At 44.5% G+C, this 24266-nt stretch overlaps 1 protein-coding gene across 3 annotated transcripts in view; it reads left to right on the top strand.

The window, feature by feature from the left end:
• Positions 1-10916: 10916 nt before the first annotated feature.
• TASOR (transcription activation suppressor) overlaps positions 10917-24266 on the top strand; it is a 364408-nt gene continuing 351058 nt past the window's right edge. For 2 of the 3 annotated variants that reach the window (XM_063940846.1, XM_063940847.1), the window contains exons 1-3: positions 10917-11695; positions 14320-14462; positions 14904-14996. In XM_063940846.1, the coding sequence (XP_063796916.1) occupies positions 11395-11695; positions 14320-14462; positions 14904-14996 (537 nt within the window). In that variant the 5' untranslated portion in view covers positions 10917-11394. The remainder of the gene's footprint in view (positions 11696-14319; positions 14463-14903; positions 14997-24266) is intronic. The other variant, XM_063940845.1, reaches the window with a different exon arrangement.

Genomic DNA, 24266 nt, shown 5'->3' with positions numbered 1-24266 from the left:
ACGGAGCTGTGAGGGAAAATGGCGCCAGTGTGCTGAGGAGATAGGCTCCGCCCCTTTTTCGCTGACTTTTCTCCTGCTTTTTTATGGATTCTGGCAGGGGTTAAAATGCATCCATATAGCCCTGGGGGCTATATGTGATGTATTTTCGCCAGCCAAGGTGTTTTTATTGCTGCTCAGGGCGCCCCCCCCTAGCGCCCTGCACCCTCAGTTACCGAAGTGTGCTGAGGAGCAATGGCGCACAGCTGCAGTGCTGTGCGCTACCTTGGTGAAGACAGGATGTCTTCTGCCGCCGATTTTCCGGACCTCTTCTTGCTTCTGGCTCTGTAAGGGGGCCGGCGGCGCGGCTCTGGGACCGGACTCCACGGCTGGGCCTGTGTTCGATCCCTCTGGAGCTAATGGTGTCCAGTAGCCTAAGAAGCCCAATCCACTCTGCACGCAGGTGAGTTCGCTTCTTCTCCCCTTAGTCCCTCGATGCAGTGAGCCTGTTGCCAGCAGGTCTCACTGAAAATAAAAAACCTAAAACTAAACTTTTCACTAAGCAGCTCAGGAGAGCCCCTAGTGTGCACCCTTCTCGTTCGGGCACAAAAATCTAACTGAGGCTTGGAGGAGGGTCATAGGGGGAGGAGCCAGTGCACACCAGGTAGTCCTAAAGCTTTACTTTTGTGCCCAGTCTCCTGCGGAGCCGCTATTCCCCATGGTCCTTACGGAGTCCCCAGCATCCACTAGGACGTCAGAGAAAAGGGGAGTGGCATAACAAAAAAGTGGGCGTGGTATAACAAAAAAGGGACGTAGCCTTGCTGCACAGAGTGTAATGACTGCCTCACACGAAATAACACATTGGCCCCCACAGGTAAAAACCTCAAACACATATGCCCCCACAGTGCCAGATAAACACATGCGCCCACAGTGCCAGATATGCCCCCACAGTGCCATGTGCCCACAGTGCTAGATATGCCCCCACAGTGCCAGATTACAGATATGCCCCCACAGTACCATGATTATAGATATGCCCCCACAGTGCCATGTGCCCACAGTGCTAGATATGCCCCCACAGTGCCAGATTATAGATATGCCCCCACAGTGCGATTACAGATATGACCCCACAGTGCCATGTGCCCACAGTGCCAGATAAGCCCCCACAGTGCCAGATTACAGATATGCCCCCACAGTGCCATGTGCCCACAGTGCCAGATATGACCCCACAGTGCCAGATACGGATATGACCCCACAGTGCCATGTGCCCACAGTGCTAGATATGCCCCCACAGTGCCAGATTATAGATATCCCCCACAGTGCCATGTGCCCACAGTGCCAGATATGCCCCCACAGTGCCATGTGCCCACAATGCCATATATGCCTCCATAGTAGAGCTCACCATTGCTGTGTGGTGAGCGTAGCACAGCGCGCGCTTCTCCTGCCTGCCGCCCTGCTTTTCAGTCTGATCTCCGGCGGTGACGGCAGCGTGTATATCTCAAATCAGGCTCCGGTCCGCGAACTCTCATTGGCTAACGAACCGGCACCTGATTTGAGCCATACACTCCGCCGTCACTGCCGTAGACCAGACAGAGTGGCAGGGCGGCAGGCAGGAGAGGCGCGGCTTCGGGTGGCTGGGCGGAGGATCGCGATCAACTGGTCGCATGTCCGCGATCGACCAGACGATTGCGATCGACTGTTTGGCCACCCCTGAACTAGGCCACATACATAGTTATTTAGTATAAAATGGAAACATTGCAGAGAGCATATTTAAAGGTGACAACTGTAAACTTATGAATTTTTGAATCTGATCACCTGTTGTGAGATTTCAGGTCCTGATAGCATACAAACATACATCTATTTGGCTTTTGAACAAAAACTTCCGTAGTGTCCGGCCATATGCCAACTACAACGTATGTGAACAAAATACTATCTTTGAATAATGGGGGGGGGGAAAAGCAATGGCCAACTCTTATAAACGTTCATATAGCAAAAGCATGTTCCGCTGCACTTCGCAATTCTTGCATCAGTTCCAATAGAAAAATAAGAGTTATAATTCACCAACTAGAAAAGTTTTTACATGGCATTTGAGAAATAATTTACTATTTCAGGAGAATGTACACTATGTAGTCATTCCTTGCTTTCTACTAAACAAGAAACACTAATTACCAGCCAGCAATAGTCCTTTATAAATGTTTTGAAAAAATTAAAGTCTTGAAGCATACATGCTTGTTAAGCTACAGAATTCACTGTGTGCGACTAGGCCGTGTGAAACATACGGCAATCATATATAAATATTTTTTTATTCAGGCCATATTGTAAGCATGTGAATAAATGTAAAATGCATTCTTGATACCTACACACTATCCAATCCATTGTTAATGTTGCTACTAAACACATGACTCTTATAATTGTTCCTTACTTGTTTTTTCACTGGATCAGTTCCTAATATGATTGCCAAAATGCTAAATTTGAAGACCTTCCACTAGGTCAATGGATTTCTACCTGCATTTGTTCTGAATTCATTAAATTCAGTGGTATATCATCAATATTGAATAGCTACGTTTAAAGATGTGTGTATGTACCTAATATTTACACATTCACTTCATAAGGCTTGTGTTTACAAACAGTAGTGGTAGGCTACACATTTGAAGCTAGTCATATCGACACATTCACCATTGGGAATGCAACACTGTACTTGTAAATTATGCATGTGCTGCATTTGATATGGTAATTGAACTGTGACAGGCCCTAGCTTTATGTCCACCGATGCTCTCTGGTATTTTTCTCTCACTCGCATTTTTTTGTTCCATTGTCCTTTGTGCACTTTGATCATACTGTCCTTACCTGCCAGGCAACAGTGCTGTTCTCATACGGGGAGAGCTCTTTGAGAGTTTTGGAAGCTGTTGACTGGATACATAAGGGTGCACTTACAAAAACTTCTAAAAAGGCATCCTAGAAAATGATAGAATCAGATTGGCTGCTTTGGTCAAAACACCACTTTTCATTTTTAGAAGCTTCAGTAAATCTACCCCCTAGCCTATCTCATGAAGACAATCATGAACCCTGAAAGAAAAGACAGAATACAAATCAGACTACCTTCTCCATCTCAAATAATACTTGTATAATTAAAAAGTACATAGTATACAAATGAGAACTCAGAAACTCTAGCCATGGCAGTTTCTGAACATGTACAAACATCCATGACCCAACATTTGTAACTTAATGCTCAGATTTAACATTACCAGATGACTGCATAGTATTCTCATTGTTGGAAGTGCACTCCTCGCCCAATGTTGAAAATATTATTTGTTGCGACATTACAGGCTTCCTGGATTAGACAATACTTATTTATTTTGAGGGATTGAAGAAGGCACTGCCAAATTGTCCTTTACAATAAAAAATAAGATTTTAAACCTACCGGTAAATCTTTTTCTCCTAGTCCGTAGAGGATGCTGGGGACTCCGTAAGGACCATGGGGTATAGACGGGCTCCGCAGGAGACATGGGCACTATAAAGAACTTTAGAATGGGTGTGCACTGGCTCCTCCCTCTATGCCCCTCCTCTAGACCTCAAGTTAGAGAAACTGTGCCCAGAGGAGATGGACAATACGAGGAAAGAATTTTGTTAATCTAAGGGCAAGATTCATACCAGCCCACACCATATAACCTGGAATATACGCAACCACTTAATAGTATGAACAAAACAGTATCAGCTAAAGACTGATCTCAACTGTAACATAACCCTTATGTAAGCAACAACTATATACAAGCCTTGCAGATTTTGTCCGCACTGGGACGGGCGCCCAGCATCCTCTACGGACTAGGAGAAAAAATTTACCGTTAGGTTTAAAATCTTATTTTCTCTTACGTTCTAGAGGATGCTGGGGACTCCGTAAGGACCATGGGGTTTATACCAAAGCTCCAGACCGCGCGGGAGAGTGCGGACGACTCTGCAGCACCGACTGAGCAAATGCAAGGTCCTCATCAGCCAGGGTATCAAACTTATAGAACCTTGCAAAAGTGTTTGAACCCAACCAGGTAGCTGCTCGGCAAAGCTGTAAAGCCGAGACGCCTCGGGCAGCCGCCCAAGAAGAGCCCACCTTCCAAGTGGAATGGGCCTTTACTGAATTTGGTAACGGCAATCCTGCCGTAGAATGAGCCTACTGAATCGTGTTACAGATCCAGCGAGAATAGTCTGCTTCGAAGCAGGAGCACCATCTTTGTTGGCTGCATACAGGACAAACAGTGCTTCTGTTTTCCTAACCCGAGCCGTCCTGGCTACATTGATTTTTAAGGCCCTGACTACATCCAGGGACTTGGAATCCTCCAAGTCATCCGTAGCCACAGGCACCACAATAGGTTGGTTCATATGAAATGAAGAAACCACCTTAGGCAAAAATTGAGGACGAGTCCTCAACTCTACTCTATCCACATGGAAAATCAAATAGGGGATCTTGTGAGACAAGGCCGCCAATTCGGACACCCGCCTTGCAGATGCCAAGGCCAACAACATGACCACCCTCCAAGTGAGATATTTAAATTTAACCGTTTGAAGAGTTTCAAACCAGTGAGACTTAAGGAACCGTAACACCACGTTAAGGTCCCATGGTGCCACTGGGGGCACAAAAGGAGGCTGGATGTGCAGCACTCCCTTTACAAAAGTCTGGACTTCTGGGAGAGAAGCCAATTCCTTCTGAAAGAAAATAGACAGGGACGAAATCTGTACCTTAATGGAGCCTAATTTTAGGCCCATATCCACTCCTGTCTGTAGAAAGTGGAGAAAACGGCCCAGATGGAAATCTTCCGTAGGAGCATTCATGGCTTCACACCAAGATGCATAATTCCTCCAGATACGGTGATAATGTTTCGCCGTCACCTCCTTCCTAGCCTTTATCAGAGTAGGGATGACTTCCTCCGGAATACCTTTCCCAGCTAGGATTCGGTGTTCAACCGCCATGCCGTCAAACGTAACCGCGGTAAGTCTTGGAACACGCAGGGCCCCTGTTGCAACAGGTCCTCCCTGAGAGGAAGAGGCCACGGATCTTCTGTGAGCATTACCTGAAGATCTGAATACCAGGCCCTTCGAGGCCAATCCGGAACAATGAGTATTGTTTTCACTCTTTTTTGTCTTATGATTCTCAATATTTTTGAGATGAGAGGAAGAGGGGGGAATACATAGACCGACTGAAACACCCATGGTGTCACCAGGGCGTCCACCGCTACTGCCTGAGGGTCCCTTGACCTGGCACAATACCTCCGAAGCTTCTTGTTGAGGCGGGACGCCATCATGTCTATGTAAGGAATTCCCCAAAGACTTGTTATCTCTGTAAAAACTTCTTGATGAAGTCCCCACTCTCCTGGATGGAGATCGTGTCTGCTGTGGAAGTCTGCTTCCCAGTTGTCCACTCCCGGAATGAAGACCACTGACAGAGCGCTAACGTGATTTTCCGCCCAGCGAAGAATCCTGGTGGCTTCCGCCATTGCCACTCTGCTCCTTGTCCCGCCTTGGCGGTTTACATGAGCCACGGCTGTGACGTTGTCCGATTGAATCAGAACCAGTAGGTCGCGAAGAAGATTCTCCGCTTGTCGTAGGCTGTTGTATATGGCCCTCAACTCCAGTACGTTGATGTTTAGACAAGCCTCCTGGCTTGACCATAGCCCCTGAAAATTTCTTCCTTGTGTGACTGCTCCCCATCCTCGGAGGCTCGCGTCCGTGGTCACCAGAACCCAGTCTTGAATGCCGAACCTGCGACCCTCTAGAAGGTGAGCACTTTGCAGCCACCACAGGAGAGACACCCTGGCCCTGGGGGACAGGCTTATCTTCTGATGTATTTGTAGATGGGACCCGGGCCACTTGTCCAGGAGGTCCCACTGAAACGTCCTTGCATGAAACCTGCCGAAGGGGATGGCCTCGTAGGCTGCCACCATTTTCCCCAGAACACGAGTGCATTGATGAACAGACACTCTTTTTGGTTTTAGCAAGTCTCTGACCATGTTCTGGAGGTCCCGGGCTTTTTCCATCGGGAGAAAAACCCTCTTCTGATCCGTGTCCAGAATCATGCCTAGGAATGATAGTCGAGTCGTTGGAATCAATTGTGACTGTGGCAGCTTGAGAATCCAACCGTGTTGTTGTAGCACTCTCAGGGAGAGCGACACGCTCCTCTGCAATTGATCTCTCGATCTCGCTTTTATCAGGAGATCGTCCAAGTATGGGATAATTGTGACTCCCTGCCTGCGCAGGAGCACCATCATCACCTTGGTGAAAATCCTCGGGGCCGGTGAAAGCCCAAACGGCAACGTCTGAAACTGGTAATGACAGTCCTGTACAGCGAATCTCAGGTACGCCTGATGAGGATATATGGGGACATGAAGGTATGCATCCTTTATGTCGAGTGACACCATAAAATCCCCCCCTTCCAGACTGGAGATCACTGCCCGGAGTGATTCCATCTTGAATTTGAACTTTTTCAAGTACAGGTTTAGGGATTTTAGATTTAAAATGGGTCTGACCGAACCATCCGGCTTCGGGACCACGAACAGGGTTGAATAGTACCCTTTTCCCCTGTTAGACTAGGGGAACCCTGACAACCACTTGCTGTTGACACAGCTTTTGAATTGCAGCTAAACCTACTTCCCTCTCTGGGGGAGAAGCTGGCAAGGCCGACTTGAAAAATCGGCGAGGGGGCACCTCTTTGAATTCCAGTTTGTAGCCTTGGGATACAATATCCATCGCCCAAGGATCCACGTCTGACAGAACCCAGACCTGGCTGAAGAGTCGAAGACGTGCCCCCACCGGTGCGGACTCCCTCAGTGGAGCCCCAGCGTCATGCGGTGGATTCAGTAGAAGCCGGGGAGGACTTCTGCTCCTGGGAACTAGCCGGAGCAGGTGTTCTCTTCCCTCTACCCTCTGGTGAGGAAGGATGAGCCCCGACCTCTTCTGGACTTATGCGACCGAAAGGACTGCATCTGATATTGTGGAGTTTTCTTTTGCTGTGGGGGAACAAAAGGCAAAAAAGTTGATTTACCCGCGGTAGCTGTGGCAACCAGGTCCGCGAGACCTTCCCCAAATAAAACTTCACCTTTGTATGGTAAAACCTCCATATGCTTCGAGTCGGCATCACCCATCCATTGGCGGGTCCACAGGGCTCGCCTAACAGAAATCGCCATGGCGTTGGCTCTCGAACCTAGCAGCCCAACGTCTCTTTGAGCGTCTCTCATATATAAGACTGCATCTTTAATATGACCTAAGGTCAATAAAATGGTATCCCTGTCTAGGGTATCAAGGTCAGCTGACAAGGTATCTGTCCAAGCTGCAACTGCGCTACATACCCATGCCGATGCTATTGCCGGTCTGAGTAAAGCACCCGTATGCGTATAAATAGATTTTAAAGTAGTTTCCTGTCTGCGATCAGCAGGATCCTTGAGGGCTGCCGTGTCTGGAGACGGTAACGCCACCTTCTTGGACAGGCGCGTTAAAGCCTTGTCCACCCTGGGTGAGGATTCCCAACGTACCCTGTCCTGTGCAGGGAAAGGATAAGCCATAAGAATCCTCTTGGGAACCTGCAGCTTTTTGTCTGGAGTTTCCCAAGCTTTTTCAAATAACTCGTTCAGCTCATGAGATGGGGGAAAGGATACCTCAGGTTTCTTTTCCTTATACATGCGCACCCTCGTGTCAGGGACAGAGGTTTCATCTGTGATATGAAAAACATCTTTTATTGCAATAATCATATAATGAATACTTTTGGAGACCCTTGGGTGTAACCTCGCATCATTGTAGTCGACACTGGAGTCAGAATCCGTGTCGGTATCAGTGTCTGCTATTTGGGATAGGGGACATTTTTGAGACCCAGAAGGGCCCTGTGACACAGTCGAAGCCGTGGATTGACTCCCTGCTTTTTCCCTGGACTCTGCTTTGTCCATTCTCTTATGTAATAAGGTCACATTTGCATTTAAAACATTCCACATGTCCAATCAATCATGAGTTGGCGTTGCCGACGGAGACACCACAATCATCGGCTCCACCTCCTCCTTAGATGAGCCTTCCGCATCAGACATGCCGACACCCTCGTACCGACACCCCAACACACACAGGGATATAGTTATAAGGAGACAGTTCCCCAATAAGGCCCTTTGGAGAGAGAGAGAGTATGCCAGCACACACCCAGTGCCAACTGACACTGGAAACAATTTCCCAGATAATATAGCGCTTTTATATATAATTAACTGTGTAACACACTCACTGCGCCTTACAAGTGCCCCCCTCTTTTCAGCCCTGTGTCACCGTGTTCAGCAGGGGAGAGACCGGGGGGCCAGCTTCTCTGCAGTTCTCTGTGGAGAAAATGGCGCTGGTTAGTGCTGAGGGACCAAGCTCCGCCCCCTCCAGCGGCGGACTTCGGTCCCGCTCAAATGTATAAAACTGGCGGGGGATTTTTATAATTACTGCCTCCGCAGCCTATATACATATAAATGCCAGACTTAGAGGTTTATATTGCTGCCCAGGGCGCCCCCCCTGCGCCCATCAGTGCCTGCTAGTGTGTGTTGTGTGTGGGAGCAATGGCGCGCGTTACCGCTGCGCGCTTACCTCAGGGAAGATCTGAAGTCTTCTGCCGCCTAAGAAGTCTTCTTTTCTTCTTATACTCACCCGGCTTCTATCTTCCGGCTCTGTGAGGACGGCGGCGCGGCTCTGGGACGAACGGCGAGGGGAGACCTGCGTTCCGACTCCCTCTGGAGCTAATGGTGTCCAGTAGCCTAAGAAGCAGAGCCTATCACTTAAGTAGGTCTGCTTCTCTCTCCTCAGTCCCAGGATGCAGGGAGCCTGTTGCCAACAGTGCTCCCTGAAAATAAAAACCTAACAATTATTTTTCAGAGAAACTCAGGAGAGCTCCCCTGTAATGCACCCAATCTCCTCTGGGCGCAGGATCTAACTGAGGTCTGGAGGAGGGGCATAGAGGGAGGAGCCAGTGCACACCCATTCTAAAGTTCTTTATAGTGCCCATGTCTCCTGCGGAGCCCGTCTATACCCCATGGTCCTTACGGAGTCCCCAGCATTCTCTAGGACATAAGAGAAAAGTGTTATACACACAAGATTTTGTGGAATTCCACCGCAGTGCCATTGGTTATTGCGAGATGAAAGTGCCAGGTTGGAAACAATTTACTGGCAGTCTTAAAAAATGTACTTATAAACTAAACTTCACATTCAATACTAACCATTCTGCGCAGACAATCCAACACTCCTCTGCTGCAGTCCAGAAGATGTCTTCACTCCACCCCTGATGAGTAATCACCAAATGTCAAAGTTTCATGCCTGCCTGCCCATGTTGACACGCTTGTTTTTACGAATGTTTTGTCATGGATAAGAGCATAAGATAGAGAGGATGTGCCAAAGCTTATTGAAAAAACTGAGGATGTTCCAGGGTAAAACCCTGTAACTTTGGTTAAGGTACCAGAACCTTTTAGACCAATATTAGAAGGGAGTGGGATTAGGAGTTTCTCAGCATGTTCTGTAGATTTTTATGGGCTGTGTGTGTGTAAAAGCAGATTGAGAACTACGGCACATTTACATAAGCTTTACAAGTGAATGCTCCCACACTTTAGCAGTGTACACACTAGAGTGTCGGGCATCTTGCAGATTGTCAGGATGAATTCACTTAGCCCCGTTCCATGCAAGATTGCCATACACACATTGCGATGTACTGATGACACCTTGGTCCATCCTTCATTACACTGGACAGCGCCACATACGATATCATCTGATTGGGCGCACAACACTAGCCTGCATACTCACTGAACGATCTTCCCAATTTGTTGTGCAAATATTACAAATCGTGAAGCTATCAATTCGAGCATCTTTGACCGGAAAGATTTTGGAGTATGGTGTCCACGCTCACTTCTCAAAAGACATGTCAAGGCAACAAATGTGCAATTGAATGATTGTTAAATATGCCTAATGGAATAGTACCAAGACGGTGTAAAAAGTTGTTGTTTTACACAGTCTTGGTTGTGTCAGGCATCTTGCAGATTGTCAGGATGAATTCACTTAGCCCCGGTCCATGCAAGATTGCCATACACACATTGCGATGTACTGATGACACCTTGGTCCATCCTTCATTACACTGGACAGCGCCACATACGATATCATACGATGGGCCGTACAACACAAATCTGCGTACTCACTGAACGATCTTCCCAATTTGTTGTGCAAATATTACAAATCGTGAAGCTATCAATTCGAGCATCTTTGACCGGCAAGATTTTGGAGTAAGGTGTCCAAGCTCACTTCTCAAAAGACATGTCAAGGCAACAAATGTGCAATTGAATGATGGTTAAATATGCCTAATGGAATAGTACAAAGACTGTAAAAAGTTGTTTTATATTAAAAAAAAAAAATTACCATTTCATATCAATGTCAGAATTACAAAACAGAGTTTTATATACCAAACATAATAAAGCGATTGTTCATGTCCACTCATTTACTACACACAGTCAACAGTTGCCAGTGCCACGTTAACATAGACCACACTGCAAAGATGCGACATCGAGACTGCAGACCCGCCCCTCATGCTCCCGAAACAACAGTACGGGGCAAAAAAAATCGGCTCCAGGCTGGGACTGTTTCACCGAAAGCGGAGCATATCAGGAGAGACTGACACCATGCACTTTATAAATAACTCATAGGAAAAAAAAACAAACCCCCCCCCCCCCCCACTATATACATCTGCAAAGCTGATTGGTATATTACCACAACATCGGCCTTTTTGACTCCAATACAACCAGCAATTAAACAGCTGGTTAGATCTCTATATGCTGCAGTATAAGTAAACCTGCGCCATCTCCCCCAGCGCCGCCATGATCGGATCGTGGCGCTCTAATCACCAAACCGACGGCCGGGATATTAGAAAAAACTATACGCGGAACAACTCTGCTCAAATCGAGACGGAGCGTCCGTGACACTGACGACATCCACACGAGAGAGCGGCGCTCGGCACGCCCGCGACGCGTATCTGCAATCTACCAGAGTGAAACAACCAGCCTCAAAATGGCGGCGGCCCGTCTCTGTCTCTGAGAGAGGAAATCTCTGCCTCGTCTCTATTGGCCACAGCTTACCGGGCGGCGAGCGCCCATTGGTCAGTGCTCCAATCGCCCCGCCTTGGGCTGAGTCGGAGAAGGAGTGGGGGTGGGACGGGACGGAGCAGCGAAATAATATAGGCAGGGAGAGGGACATGTGAGCAGGAGACAACCCCGCTTCGTGAGATGGCGCCGTGAGGGAGCAGCCTGAGAAGAATGTGCCAGCCTCGCTTCGACTACTAGGGACAAGCTCGCAGACACCGGGCCGGCGATAGCGCGACCACGCACGGAGTGGGGGGTTGTGGGGAGCGACCTTAACGGGCGGACAAAGTGACGTCCTTCTGTGGTGAGGGCGATGTCGTACGGCTCCAGGGAGAGAGAAGGCGCCTCGGCTATGGAGGAAGAGAAGCCCGCCGCGTCTATGGACGGCAGCGGCGTGGGCGGCGGAAGCACGAGACTGGCAGCTGAAGAAGGAAGACTGGGCGCCACACAAAATGGCGAACTGCTGGAGAAGATGCCGGGCTACAGGCGCAGGCACAGCAGCTTCACCGGCGAACAGATGAGGGCTGAAAACTGCGACGGGCAGGGGGTCACATCCCCAGAAGAGCCACCCAGGAAGCGATTTCAGATTCCGAGGAAGAGCAGGGAAAAGAAAGGTGGTCACCTCGTGTTAATCTCGCATATACATTGTGTGTAACCTAGGGCACCGTGCATGCTGCCCAATGCTCATGGGTGAAGTTCCGCGATTGCTCGAGGGGCCAGTGTAGATCCTTTGGGGCCAGTGCACGCCAGACATTGAGGCGGCGGGGAGATGATTGTAAGGTTTACATCACTCCGGCTACTGTAGGTAGTAACGATGCCGCACTGTTACATAGGATCCGCGCACAGTGGGTGTGTAGCCCCGCCTACGCGTTGTTGGGCAGCGGAGTTTGAATGACGGCAACTATCCCTTATTAGTAACTTCCATGAGCAGCCTCTTTCATACGTGAAAGTAGAACAGCTGTTTATTGAAATACATGCCAGTGCTTTAAAAACTTGTCATTTTTTTTAAAAAACTTTATACAGTTGGTATATTTTGGAAAGAAAGGCATGTTTAAGTTATATCCGTTCTTTCTGCTTGAAGCAGTTGTGTTTGTACAACTTTGTTTAGTTAAACTGTGTACATTTGACATCTTTCTCGAGTAAACTAGCTTTTCATATATGTTCATGGTTGTGCAAATAGTGGGAACGTTTTTTAAGGACAACCTTATAGAGAAGGGAGTGCATGCTTCTGAAAAGATATTAAATGAATTTCCTAATTTAACTAGGAATGAAATCTTTGTGGTCTAAAGCAGTCTTGTCTTTATTATTAATATTATTATCCTTTATTTATATGGCGGCGCAAGGGTTCCGCAAAGCCCAATTACAGACTACATAAACAAATAATCAAACAAACATGAAAACAGCAATTTATAGGACCATTTAGTATGACACTTGATAGTGTAGAATAAAGCTATTTGACCTTTGGGACTATATCACTTTGTGAATATGCTAGTGTCCCAGTGGCGGCATCATTTTCCTAATTTTAAATAATGACAGGTTCTTTAACTCCTAATGTGTGTAATTAACAATAAATATAAGAAACCTGAGCTCTGTACTTAATGTCATGTTTTTGAAAACCTTTTGGGACTCTACATGATGTTTGCTATTTATTTCCAATTTTTTTAAATTTGTTAAAGAAAAAAAAAACTGTTTTCACATCTTGCACCAATTGTGGTCCTCCATTCATTTTTAATTTACATCTGACCGTTATAAGCTCCATACTACAATCTGCTTATAATTGTGCATTTAGTACATGGATGTCAATTGTCCAGCAAGTTTAACGTTTATTACAACAGAAAAATGTCAACCAGATACACTCGGTTTCCATTTCTAATATTCAGTTAACTTATAATTTTGCGCGCAAATGAAAGTAGAACAGCTCACCACTACATGCAAGCCTTTTCTTCACGGATGATTCATTGGCAAAATGCTGCTTGAATTCAACAGTATGTGGGGAAGTAACAAACACTAGTTACTATATATATTGCGTTAAGCTGAAATTACATCCAAGCTGTTTCAGTGATTATCCAAGTTTTTTTGTTGCCATGTTTATTGGTACATGATGCATATTGATTACTTTGCTTGTACCAGGTGTATTTGCATTGCAGGATTTTTTTAATGTAATAACCCACTTAATGTTCAATTTTTGCTAAACTATGTTAATGGTTCTGGAGTAAAATATTTCCATTTTGACATGCCGCTGTTGATACACCTTACATTATCCATAGGACTACCCAAAAATCAGCACCATGGTAATGAGCACCATGGTGTGACATTGAGGTGAGAATAATCTGATCCAAATCATTGGTGGATTTGATTATTTTAATGGCATGATCTGTATCGGATTATAACTGAGCAGTGTCTGCGTGTGTGGTAGTCTAATAAGAAAAATACCTAATAGACTAATTACTCTGCTGGATCAGTCCTATTTTTGGCCAGTTTAAGCAACTATTCTTGGTTGACTGCCTCAGTGGTAGACCGGGATTACTTGGGTATTTTGTTTTATAGCGAAAAAGATGCAATTTATTTGGATGCTCATCTACTCTTTTCTCAGCTTCATATGCAATTTAACTTGGTTACTGTAATGGCACTATGCAGATCAAATAGTATCTTCCTAGCTTTGGATGCTATTATTCATAAACTTTCATTATCTCCCTTGGCAACGCCCTTGCAGTCATTCTATGTCCTGACGAATTTTGTATTACTGCAGACCAAATATCTTCATATACTTTGAATTCTATTTATTTTAAAGCAGCATTTACGTGCAAGTCATTTGGCTCATCTTGAAGAAAACATGGTGTGTGTACGGAGTTAAGAGCATAAATTTGCCAATGGCAAACATTAAATTACAATATTCTGCTGTAGTTAATCTTTGCATTAAAATGGAGAGAATAGGAAAACGTAACCATTCGATACTCCACTAACCACTTTAGCCCATGTGCAGTGTTTTCCATTAATGGCAATTGCTAAGCGCCCATACAGTTTCTTTAGTCTAAAGATTTTTGTAAATTTGCATACTTTCTGTCAATTGGTTTCCAAGTTTGTATTGTGCAAAGTAAAACATAATAAAAACGTCTTCCTGTTATTGTGTGAATTTGAGTTATTTGATAAATATGCACTTATACATTTTATGATATTACATATTAAAATACATAGCTCGAAAGTAACTGATTTTTATTTTTTTTTCTTCATATTTTAGCTCTTCAGTCAATTAGTTCTGACTCGCGGGAGTTTGACGACATTTTGAACGTTCTACATTCATCTTTCTTGGATGCAAATTCTAAGATACATTTTTCATACAAATCTGCCAGACTGGTTCATAATGAATTCTTGGAGAAAGAGGTCAGTGAGCATAGAATGTTCAGTCGTGGACTTTAGGGTTATGGATGCATCAGGCAAAAACATATTCACATATTCTTAAAAAAAAGTTAGTGATTTGCAATCACTATTTTTTTTTTTTTTGTCTTAATCTTTAGCCAAATCAAGATTTAAAAAAGTAAATACTAAGGATTGATTCCCCAAACGGTGTACTCTTTACCGTTAAATAGGAATTGCCAAGTCGACTCCAAAGGTCCTTTTTCATTCAGTAGTGAGTGAACACTTGGCAAATAATGTAGAATGCAGATCTTGGTCTGCGCATTTTAAAGATTTAAGTTATTTCAATATAGCACACCTGATATGCCGTTAAGACTAGTTCGAAATCTTCACCCCTTAAATTTAAAGTTTATTTTGTCTACTCCCAAGCCTGCATCCAATTCCACACTTTTTCTTTTCTTTTCTTAGTTCACTGAGAAAAGAAGACAATTGAAATTTGATGGTCGACTAGAAAAAGAACTTGTTGAATCTTATGCTTTTCTTTTGGTTGATGAAGCTCAGGTAAGGCAGACGTGCAGTTGCTAATTCCGTCTTTGAAGACTTTCATTTTAGCAGCACACAGTATAAGTACTTTGAATCATTGGAACATTGTTCTGGTCATTCTTTTTATACGTCCAAAAATTCACCATGGTTTAGTTTTGGCTTAATAACTGAAACACAACTGTTGGGTGAATGTATACTTTGATCAGTACATTCATTTGATTTTATAGAAGTAGTTGCCACACTTGTTCAAAGGAAATTTATGTGCTTATTGGAATGCAGTTTATAGTGGTTATCGAATATTCTTGAGTTATTGAAGATAACCTACTCGTCATTCTTCTGACTCGCCTAGAGTTTGTATTCTATGTCCATGCTAAAGGAAAGAAATCTTGAAACCTGTTCTTTGAAATGGCTGTATGTCAAGTAACGCATGTTTCTTCAAAAAGCACTCTTTAATAGGAGAAAAGCAGCCTACTAAAAGTGTGAATCGTCATCATTTTCAGCATCCGTATTATGCTCAAAATAGTAAATCTAAAAATACTGAAGAACAAATCTTCCAAGTGCAATTCTGCTGCATGGCACTTCAACTATAGCATGGTGTAAAGCTAGGTGTACCCTGTCAGATTATTTTCGTTTTGGGGGTCGTTACAACAATCGTAGTGATTTTTTGGCAAATAAAGGCCACAATATGTGATTAACATGCTAAGTGATGAGGTTTGTTTTGTAACCTTTTTCTACAATACAAAATTTGCATATGTACCTCCACAAACAGGTTGATGTAATCATGGGAAATATGGTCAGATTATCGAATGCACACATACTGCACAATATCAGGAGATTGAGGCCGATATTTTTTTGTCTTGGGTGACCAATACAACAATTGAAGGATCATATTTGGGACTGATTTTTCTCCAATTTATTACTGAAACATTCGTTCATACGCACTATACAAGAAAACAGGTCAAGCACCAAATTATTGGCAAATTGGTCCAATAATTGTATCTGTATCTAGCATAATCATTCTTGGTGTTGGCTCTGCTGGTGAACCTATCAATAAAGGAATTAAGATGTATCCAGTATTGAAACAATTACTCGCACCCTTCATTAGAAATGTAAACTTAAGGATGATATTCAACTGGTATCAGACATCCTTTGGCATAATATAATTAGTTGGAATCATGTTGCAGTTGAGACTGAATGTAATGATTAGTTGAATCTGCATTTCCATTCATCCCTAAATTTCGATTGTGGAGGTGGTTTTTACATAGATCGTTCCTTCATTTTTCCATTTTCCATTAGCTTAATGGCATTAATGGTAAGGCTTTGGTCTTGTTTGTAATAGGAAGTTTTCCCAATTAAATCTTTTGGGTTGATAAGACTTTTAGTAGAGTCAAAATTTAAGTTATAACTGTTTACTTTTTAGACCCACTATTTTCTAGACCATCTTATAATGTCTACAAAATGTTTCATAGCAAGTATAAATATCAGTTGAAATAGAGCGCAACAGTGGCGTATAACATTGGACATTTGGAAACTAGTAGACTGGAAAACTATTACAAACTAAAAGAATGGTTAGTATAAATAAACTCAAATAAAAAAATAGTTTGATATTCACCCTGGAACACGAAAATGCAGAAATATTTGCATCATAGAAGCCCTTGTAGGCTTCTATGCTTCAGCATCTTGAGTAGGTACAGATAATTGTATTCATGTGGTGATTGGATGTTTAATTCTACAACTGTAGGTTTTTATTGTGAAGTCGAAGAGCAACTTCAGCTCAGCTGCAAACCTGTAGGCCAGGCAAAGCTCACAGAATGGGACTGTCGAGTGCTTAAATGTGAGAGCTTGGTTTCCATGGCCGCGCAGCTGCACATAAGCAGATCACCATACATAGTGCCAAACGATGGATGCCTTTGACTCTGGAGCAATAGAAATACGTTCTCTGAAGTAAATAATCATGTTTCACCATCAGGCAGTTTGACAAATCTGTGGTACATATAAGTAAAAAGCTTCCCACCTGAATGTAAACTGTAAAAGATTGGCGGATGAAGATTTTATGTTTTTTCATGATTCCAGCAAAAGAGAATTGTATTGCTACATGTACAAAATCTTGTGCTTCCAATGTTCTGACAAGTTTGGGGAAGATTTTTGGTTTTCTTCTATTTTCTTTATCATGGTCTTCACAGTTGGGCCCATCGAAAAATAATTTTGAATTTTGGTGTGGAAGACCATTGCTGTCCTGCACAAATGGCATCAAACACCTTTTGAGATAAATCAGAATGTTGACTGCCAGCTAGACCTTTGTGTTTGACATCACTAGTGCTCTTTTGGCAAATTGTATTCAAATCCCAGTAGTTGTTTGCCAGAACTTAATAGATGGCAAGGCTGGAATGGAGGCTGTAGTAGAAGGTGACCTTCTCCTGACTAATGCCCATAGAAGATTGAATAAAGTTTAAAGCCTGCAGTCGTTAATTTTATTGAGATAGGGGCCAATATAAACAGAACCGTTCCTGCTAAAATCTGTAAGCTGGCATCTATTACAGGTTGAGTATCTCTTATCCAAAATGCTTGGGACCAGAGGTATTTTGGATATCTGATTTTTCCGTATTTTGGAATAATTGCATAACATAATGAGATATCATGGTGATGGGACCTAAATATTAGCACAGAATGGATTTAGGTTTCATATACACCATATACACACAGCCTGAAGGTCATTTAATACAATATTTTTAATAACTTTGTGCATTAAACTAAGTGTGTGTACATTCACACAATTCATTTATGTTTCATATACACCTTATACACACAGCCTGAAGGTCATTTAATACAATATTTTTAATAACCTTGTGTATTAAACTAAGTGTGTGTACATTGAGTCATCAAAAAACAATGGTTACACTATCTCACTCTCACTCAAAAAAGTCCGTATTTCGGAATATTCTGTATTTCGGAATATTTGGATATGGGATACTCAACCTGTACTAGGGGAGCAAAAATAAATGGTCGAGTTCCCTTTTAATAAAGATGTGTCCTCATACAGGTCTAATGCAGCTTTGATAATGTATGGTGTATTTTCTTGCTGAAAATTAGGTATCAATCTGCTGAATATATATTGATTGACTGGAAAAGGGGACTTTTGTGTTTGGCAAGGTGACTAGTAAGTTGTGACTTACATCTACAGATGTATACACTTACATATAGCCTCCCTGAGCGCCTTTTACATTTGACTTTTTCCAGTAAATGTCTTGCTTGCAAAATGATGCGACTAAGAAGCACAAGCAGCTTATGCTGATTAAATGCAGATACAGACACACGCAGGGTATAGGCATGCTGGGTGTGGATCAAAGGGGTGACGGTAACTAGGTCGGCACCTGACACGGTCATTAGCTCGACATGGAAAAGGGTTGACATGAGGTGTATATGTATGTATGTATGTGTGTATGTATATATATATATATATATATATATATATATATATATATATATATATATATATATATATATATATATATATATATACACATACACATACACATACACATACACATACACACGTAACAATAGAGGCGGCACTCTCTGGACTTGTAACCACAGACGGACACTGTACCACCACATACAGTACTAACGTTTCGGATAGTTTAATCCTTCATCAGAGTACAAACGGATACATTACATGCACTTACCTAAATAGATACCGGTCACCAGTGAGTAGAACACACCCAGAGCGCGGCTCCCCGGCAGCATGCAGTCGCCATGATGTCATCGCACAGCGCCCGGCGTCAGGCTTCCCGCAGCCGTCCAGGTTGCCTAGGAAACAGTGAGACAGAAACATTTTAACTGTGTAGCCCCAAGCACCAATACATCGTAGCGCTTCCTTATTTACACACATTGCATAATCTTAACAAATAGATTTAAGGGTTTCAGAACATGCCTCCCACTATAAAATTGAGACCTTAGAACATAGCCTATTAATCGGCTTGCACTTATTGGTACCCACAGACTCGGATGGTAGCACAACTAAATATACCAACAATTACAATTATACTAGAAAACTGTATAGTAAAACCACCATACATTCAGTGAAGGCATGTTTTAAATGACCCCTGTCTACTGATAGAATTAGAATGGAGACTCGGAGATAGTAAGCAAGAACCAGAGAGCAATCAGCATATCATAGTGATGAATACAATAGAGAAAAAAAATAGAGAAATCTGAAAGAAATCTGAGAAAGCAAAAAACGATACACAAGACAACATTTTTAAAGAAAACATGTCAGCGAGAGATGTTCATTTAATCCTGCTGGGGCAATAGTACCCAAATTGAAGATCCATCTTGCTTCTAGTTTCAATAGGGCTTTCTCACTATTTCCTCCTCTGATAGATGCTGGTACATGATCTATCATCTTGTATTGCATTGAGGCCAACGGATGCTTCTGTTCACGAAAATGCTGTGCAACCGGCTGGTCACAGGCTTGTCCTTCCAACGCTTGTCTTATAGTACAACGGTGAGCCGCCATCCTCTCTTTAAATTGTCGTGTCGTCTTCCCGACATACAGTAGCCCACACGGGCATCTGATGAAATAGATTACATACCGACTATTACATGAAAAGATGTGTCGTATATGATATATCCTTCCAGAGTGTGGATGTGCGAAGGTACTCCCCCTTTCCAGATAACTGCAGGTTACACACCCTGTACAGCGGTAGTTGCCAGGCTTTTTTGAGAGAAAATGTTGGCTAGCAGGTTTTGAGAATGATGTAATGTCTGTGCGGACAATACGATCTCTGATATTCCGTCCACGGCGGTAGCAAGGCACAATAGTACTGTTCTTTAAAGAGGATAGGCCAGGATCCTGACTAATCAGAGGCCAGTGTCTTTTGGCTGTTCCTACAATATCCCTACTGGCTGTGGAAAAAGTGCTTACAAATGAAAAAGCATCCTTATTCGTCTTTCTCAACTTAGTTTCCATAGTACTTTGGCGTGGAATAGACAAAACTTTCGCTTTGGCACATTCAAGCATTGTGCGGTCATAGCCTCTTGCTATAAATTTGGCTATCATCTCATCCATCAGAGTAGATGCTTCATCCGGGTTGCTGCATATTCTGTGCGCCCGTAGTAGCTGAGAATAGGGGAGCCCCTTCTTCAGGGCTGGAGGGTGATGACTTGAGGGAATCAATAAAGTATTGCGATCTGTGGGTTTTTGGTAAATAGATGTGCTGATGCCGGATCCATGTGACTTGATATTAACGTCCAAATAATGATCCTCTTCTTTACTGATGGTGTATGTAAATTTGATATCTTTATCGGCCATATTTGCTTGCAACAAGGTCTGTTCAAGCTGTTCCTGGGTCCCCGTCCAGATCAAAATCACATCATCGATGTAACGTAGGTATACAAGAATGTTCTTGGCAATCTCTGGTGGTGATAAAAAAAATGCTACGTTCAACATTGAACATGTAGCAATTAGCATTGGTAGGGGCCACACAGGACCCCATTGTACAGCCCCTTCGTTGCAGAAAAAATTGCCCATTGAACATAAAATAATTACGGGTCAAAGTCAGCTCCAAGAGCCGAAGATATAGCTTCACATCTGGCCCCGTGTAGTTAGCATTATCACTGATCATCATTTTCACCGCCTCAATCCCTTTATGATGAGGGATATTTGTGTATAAACGAACGACATCCAATGTCGACAAGATAAATGGCGGGGTTGACTCATTAATGCATTCCAGATGTTTCAACAAACTTGTGTCCCGTAAATATGTATTTTGCATCTGCACTATGGGTTGCAGGTAATGGTCTAAAAATTGAGAGATTGGATAGTACAGGGAACCTCGGGCCGATATTATTGGTCGACCCGGTGGACATTTTGCGTCCTTGTGCAATTTGAGGAGCGTGTACAATATTGGCACTACCGGATGACTTAGTCAATGCTGCTGCACATTTTTCAGTGATGATCTGCATATTCACTGTCTCCGCCAATAAATTGTCAATCTCCCTTTTAAAGCCAATAGTCTGGTCTGACTCAAGTTTTTCATACACCCTGGTGTCATTCAGCTGCAGAAGAATGTCCTGTTTGTAATATTCCAGGTCCATTATCACAATTGCCCCACCCTTGTCGGCGGGGCGTATCACAATGTCCTCATATTTACTGATATCAGACAGTGCTTTAGACTCCTCCCGTGATAAGTTGTACCGTTTTGGATTATTACATAGTCGTTTATCACAGATACAGTTGTCCATCAACCTTGTGAAGTTTTGAATGGAAGAATTTTGAGAAACGGGGTCAAAGAAAGTGGGCTGTTTCATAGGTAGATCAGTTTCTGGTACAAATGGAGCAGCTTGATTGAAATGCTCCCTAAGCCTGAGAGCTCTGTCCAATTTATAAACATCTACCTTGCTTGAAAAGGCATCATGCTTATTTGTGGGAATGAATGATAGGCTGCGATCCAGTACCTTTAACTCTGCCACAGTGAAGTCTCTTGCAGAGAGATCACTATTTGCTCTTTTTCTGATCTGCCTTTTTGCCCTCTTTTGCATTGTCCCCCTCGTCGTGTAGTATATCGCCGCGGGCCTCCCTCTGTGCCCGCGTGCTTACGCCTAAAGGGGGTTTCTTTGAGTTTCCTCGTCTTCCCGCTCCATCCGATTCACTAGCTGATGAATTGCCACCGCCTGAAGAATCAGTCTCAAAGTTTTTTCTTCCCCGTTGTTACATTCTCCTCCTTCCCCGGCCAGCAAATCTATTACCAGATGGGTTATAAGCCCACTCATACATCCGATTCTCAGCATAGTCTCTCTCAACCACAGTGACTTTATCCCTTTTCTCTGACGTCCTAGTGGATGCTGGGAACTCCGTAAGGACCATGGGGAATAGCGGCTCTGCAGGAGACTGGGCACAAAAAGAAAAGCTTTAGGACTACCTGGTGTGCACTGGCCCCTCCCCCTAGATTTTTGTGCCCGACCGAGCTGGGTGCAATCTAGGAGGCTCTCCTGAGCTTCTTAGGAAAAGTTAGTTTTAGGTTTTTTATTTTCAGTGAGACCTGCTGGCAACAGGCTCACTGCATCGAGGGACTAAGGGGAGAAGAAGCGAACCTGCCTGCTTGCAGCCAGCTTGGGCTTCTTAGGCTACTGGACACCATTAGCTCCAGAGGGACCGAACACAGGCCCAGCCTCGGAGTCCGGTGCCAGAGCCGCGCCGCCGGCCCCTTTACAGAGCCAGAAGCAAGAAGAGGTCCGGAAAATCGGCGGCAGAAGACATCAGTCTTCACCAAGGTAGCGCACAGCACTGCAGCTGTGCGCCATTGCTCCTCATGCACCACACGCTCCGGTCACTGATGGGTGCAGGGCGCTGGGGGGGGGGGGCGCCCTGAGCAGCAATATAAACACCTTGGCTGGCTAAATTACATCACATATAACCCCCAGGGCTATATGGATGTATATTAACCCCTGCCAGATTCCTAAAAAAAGCGGGAGAAAGGCTCCGCCCCCTTCTCGGCGGACTTTTCTCCTCAGCACACTGGCACCATTTTCCCTCACAGCTCCGCTGGAAGGACGTCTCCCTGACTCTCCCCTGCAGTCCTGCACTACAGAAAAGGGTAAAACAAGAGGGGGGGGGGGGCACTAATTAGGCGCAGTATAATATACACAGCAGCTATAAAGGGAAAAACACTCTGTTTGGTGTTATCCCAACATATATATAGCGCTCTGGTGTGTGCTGGCATACTCTCCCTCTGTCTCCCCAAAGGGCTAGTGGGGTCCTGTCCTCTATCAGAGCATTCCCTGTGTGTGTGCTGTGTCGGTACGACTGTGTCGACATGTATGAAGAGGAAAATGATGTGGAGGCGGAGCAATTGCCTGTAATGGTGATGTCATCCCCTAGGGAGTCGACACCTGAGTGGATGAGCTTATGGAAGGATTTACGTGAAAGTGTCAGCTCTTTACAAAAGACGGTTGATGACATGAGACAGCCGGCTACTCAGCTTGTGCCTGTCCAGGCGTCTCAAAGACCATCAGGGGCTCTAAAACGCCCGCTACCTCAGATGGCAGATACAGACGCCGACACGGATACTGACTCCAGTGTCGACGATGAAGAGACGAATGTGACTTCCAGTAGGGCCACACGTTACATGATTGAGGCAATGAAAAATGTTTTACACATTTCTGATAGTACAAGTACCACTAAAAAGGGTATTATGTTTGGTGAGAAAAAACTACCTGTAGTTTCTCTGACGTCCTAGTGGATGCTGGGGACTCCGTCAGGACCATGGGGATATAGCGGCTCCGCAGGAGACAGGGCACAATAATAAAAGCTTTAGGATCAGGTGGTGTGCACTGGCTCCTCCCCCTATGCCCCTCCTCCAAGCCTCAGTTAGATTTTTGTGCCCGACGAGAAGGGTGCAATCTAGGTGGCTCTCCTGAGCTGCTTAGAATAAAAGTTTAAGTTAGGTTTTTTATTTTCAGTGAGTCCTGCTGGCAACAGGCTCACTGCTACGAGGGACTTAGGGGAGAGAAGAAAACTCACCTGCGTGCAGGATGGATTTGCTTCTTAGGCTACTGGACACCATTAGCTCCAGAGGGAGTCGGAACACAGGTCTCACCCTGGGGTTCGTCCCGGAGCCGTGCCGCCGACCCCCCTTGCAGATGCCGAAGTTGAAGAGGTCCAGAAACAGGCGGCAGAAGACTTTCAGTCTTCATAAGGTAGCGCACAGCACTGCAGCTGTGCGCCATTGTTGTCAGCACACTTCACCAACAGTCACCAACTGTCACTGAGGGTGCAGGGCGCTGGGGGGGGCGCCCTGGGCAGCAATGTATAATACCTTTTTATGGCTAAAATACATCACATATAGCCCTTGAGGCTATATGGATGTATTTAACCCCTGCCAGATCTCACAAACTCCGGGAGAAGAGCCCGCCGAAAAGGGGGCGGGGCCTATTCTCCTCAGCACACGGCGCCATTTTCCTGCTCAGCTCTGCTGTGAGGAAGGCTCCCAGGCTCTCCCCTGCACTGCACTACAGAAACAGGGTTAAAACAGAGAGGGGGGGCACTTATTTGGCGATATGATTACATATATAAAAATGCTATAAGGGAAAACACTTGTATAAGGGGTTGTCCCTGTATAATTATAGCGTTTTTGGTGTGTGCTGGCAAACTCTCCCTCTGTCTCCCCAAAGGGCTAGTGGGGTCCTGTCCTCTGTCAGAGCATTCCCTGTGTGTGTGCTGTGTGTCGGTACGTGTGTGTCGACATGTAGGAGGACGATGTTGGTGAGGAGGCGGAGCAAATTGCCTGT

The sequence above is a fragment of the Pseudophryne corroboree genome, chromosome 9 (assembly GCF_028390025.1).
Source record: "Pseudophryne corroboree isolate aPseCor3 chromosome 9, aPseCor3.hap2, whole genome shotgun sequence".
In the NCBI taxonomy this organism is placed as follows: Eukaryota; Metazoa; Chordata; class Amphibia; order Anura; family Myobatrachidae; genus Pseudophryne; species Pseudophryne corroboree.
The sequence above is the reverse complement of the archived record's forward strand: the minus strand, read 5'-3'. Positions and strand labels throughout refer to the sequence as shown.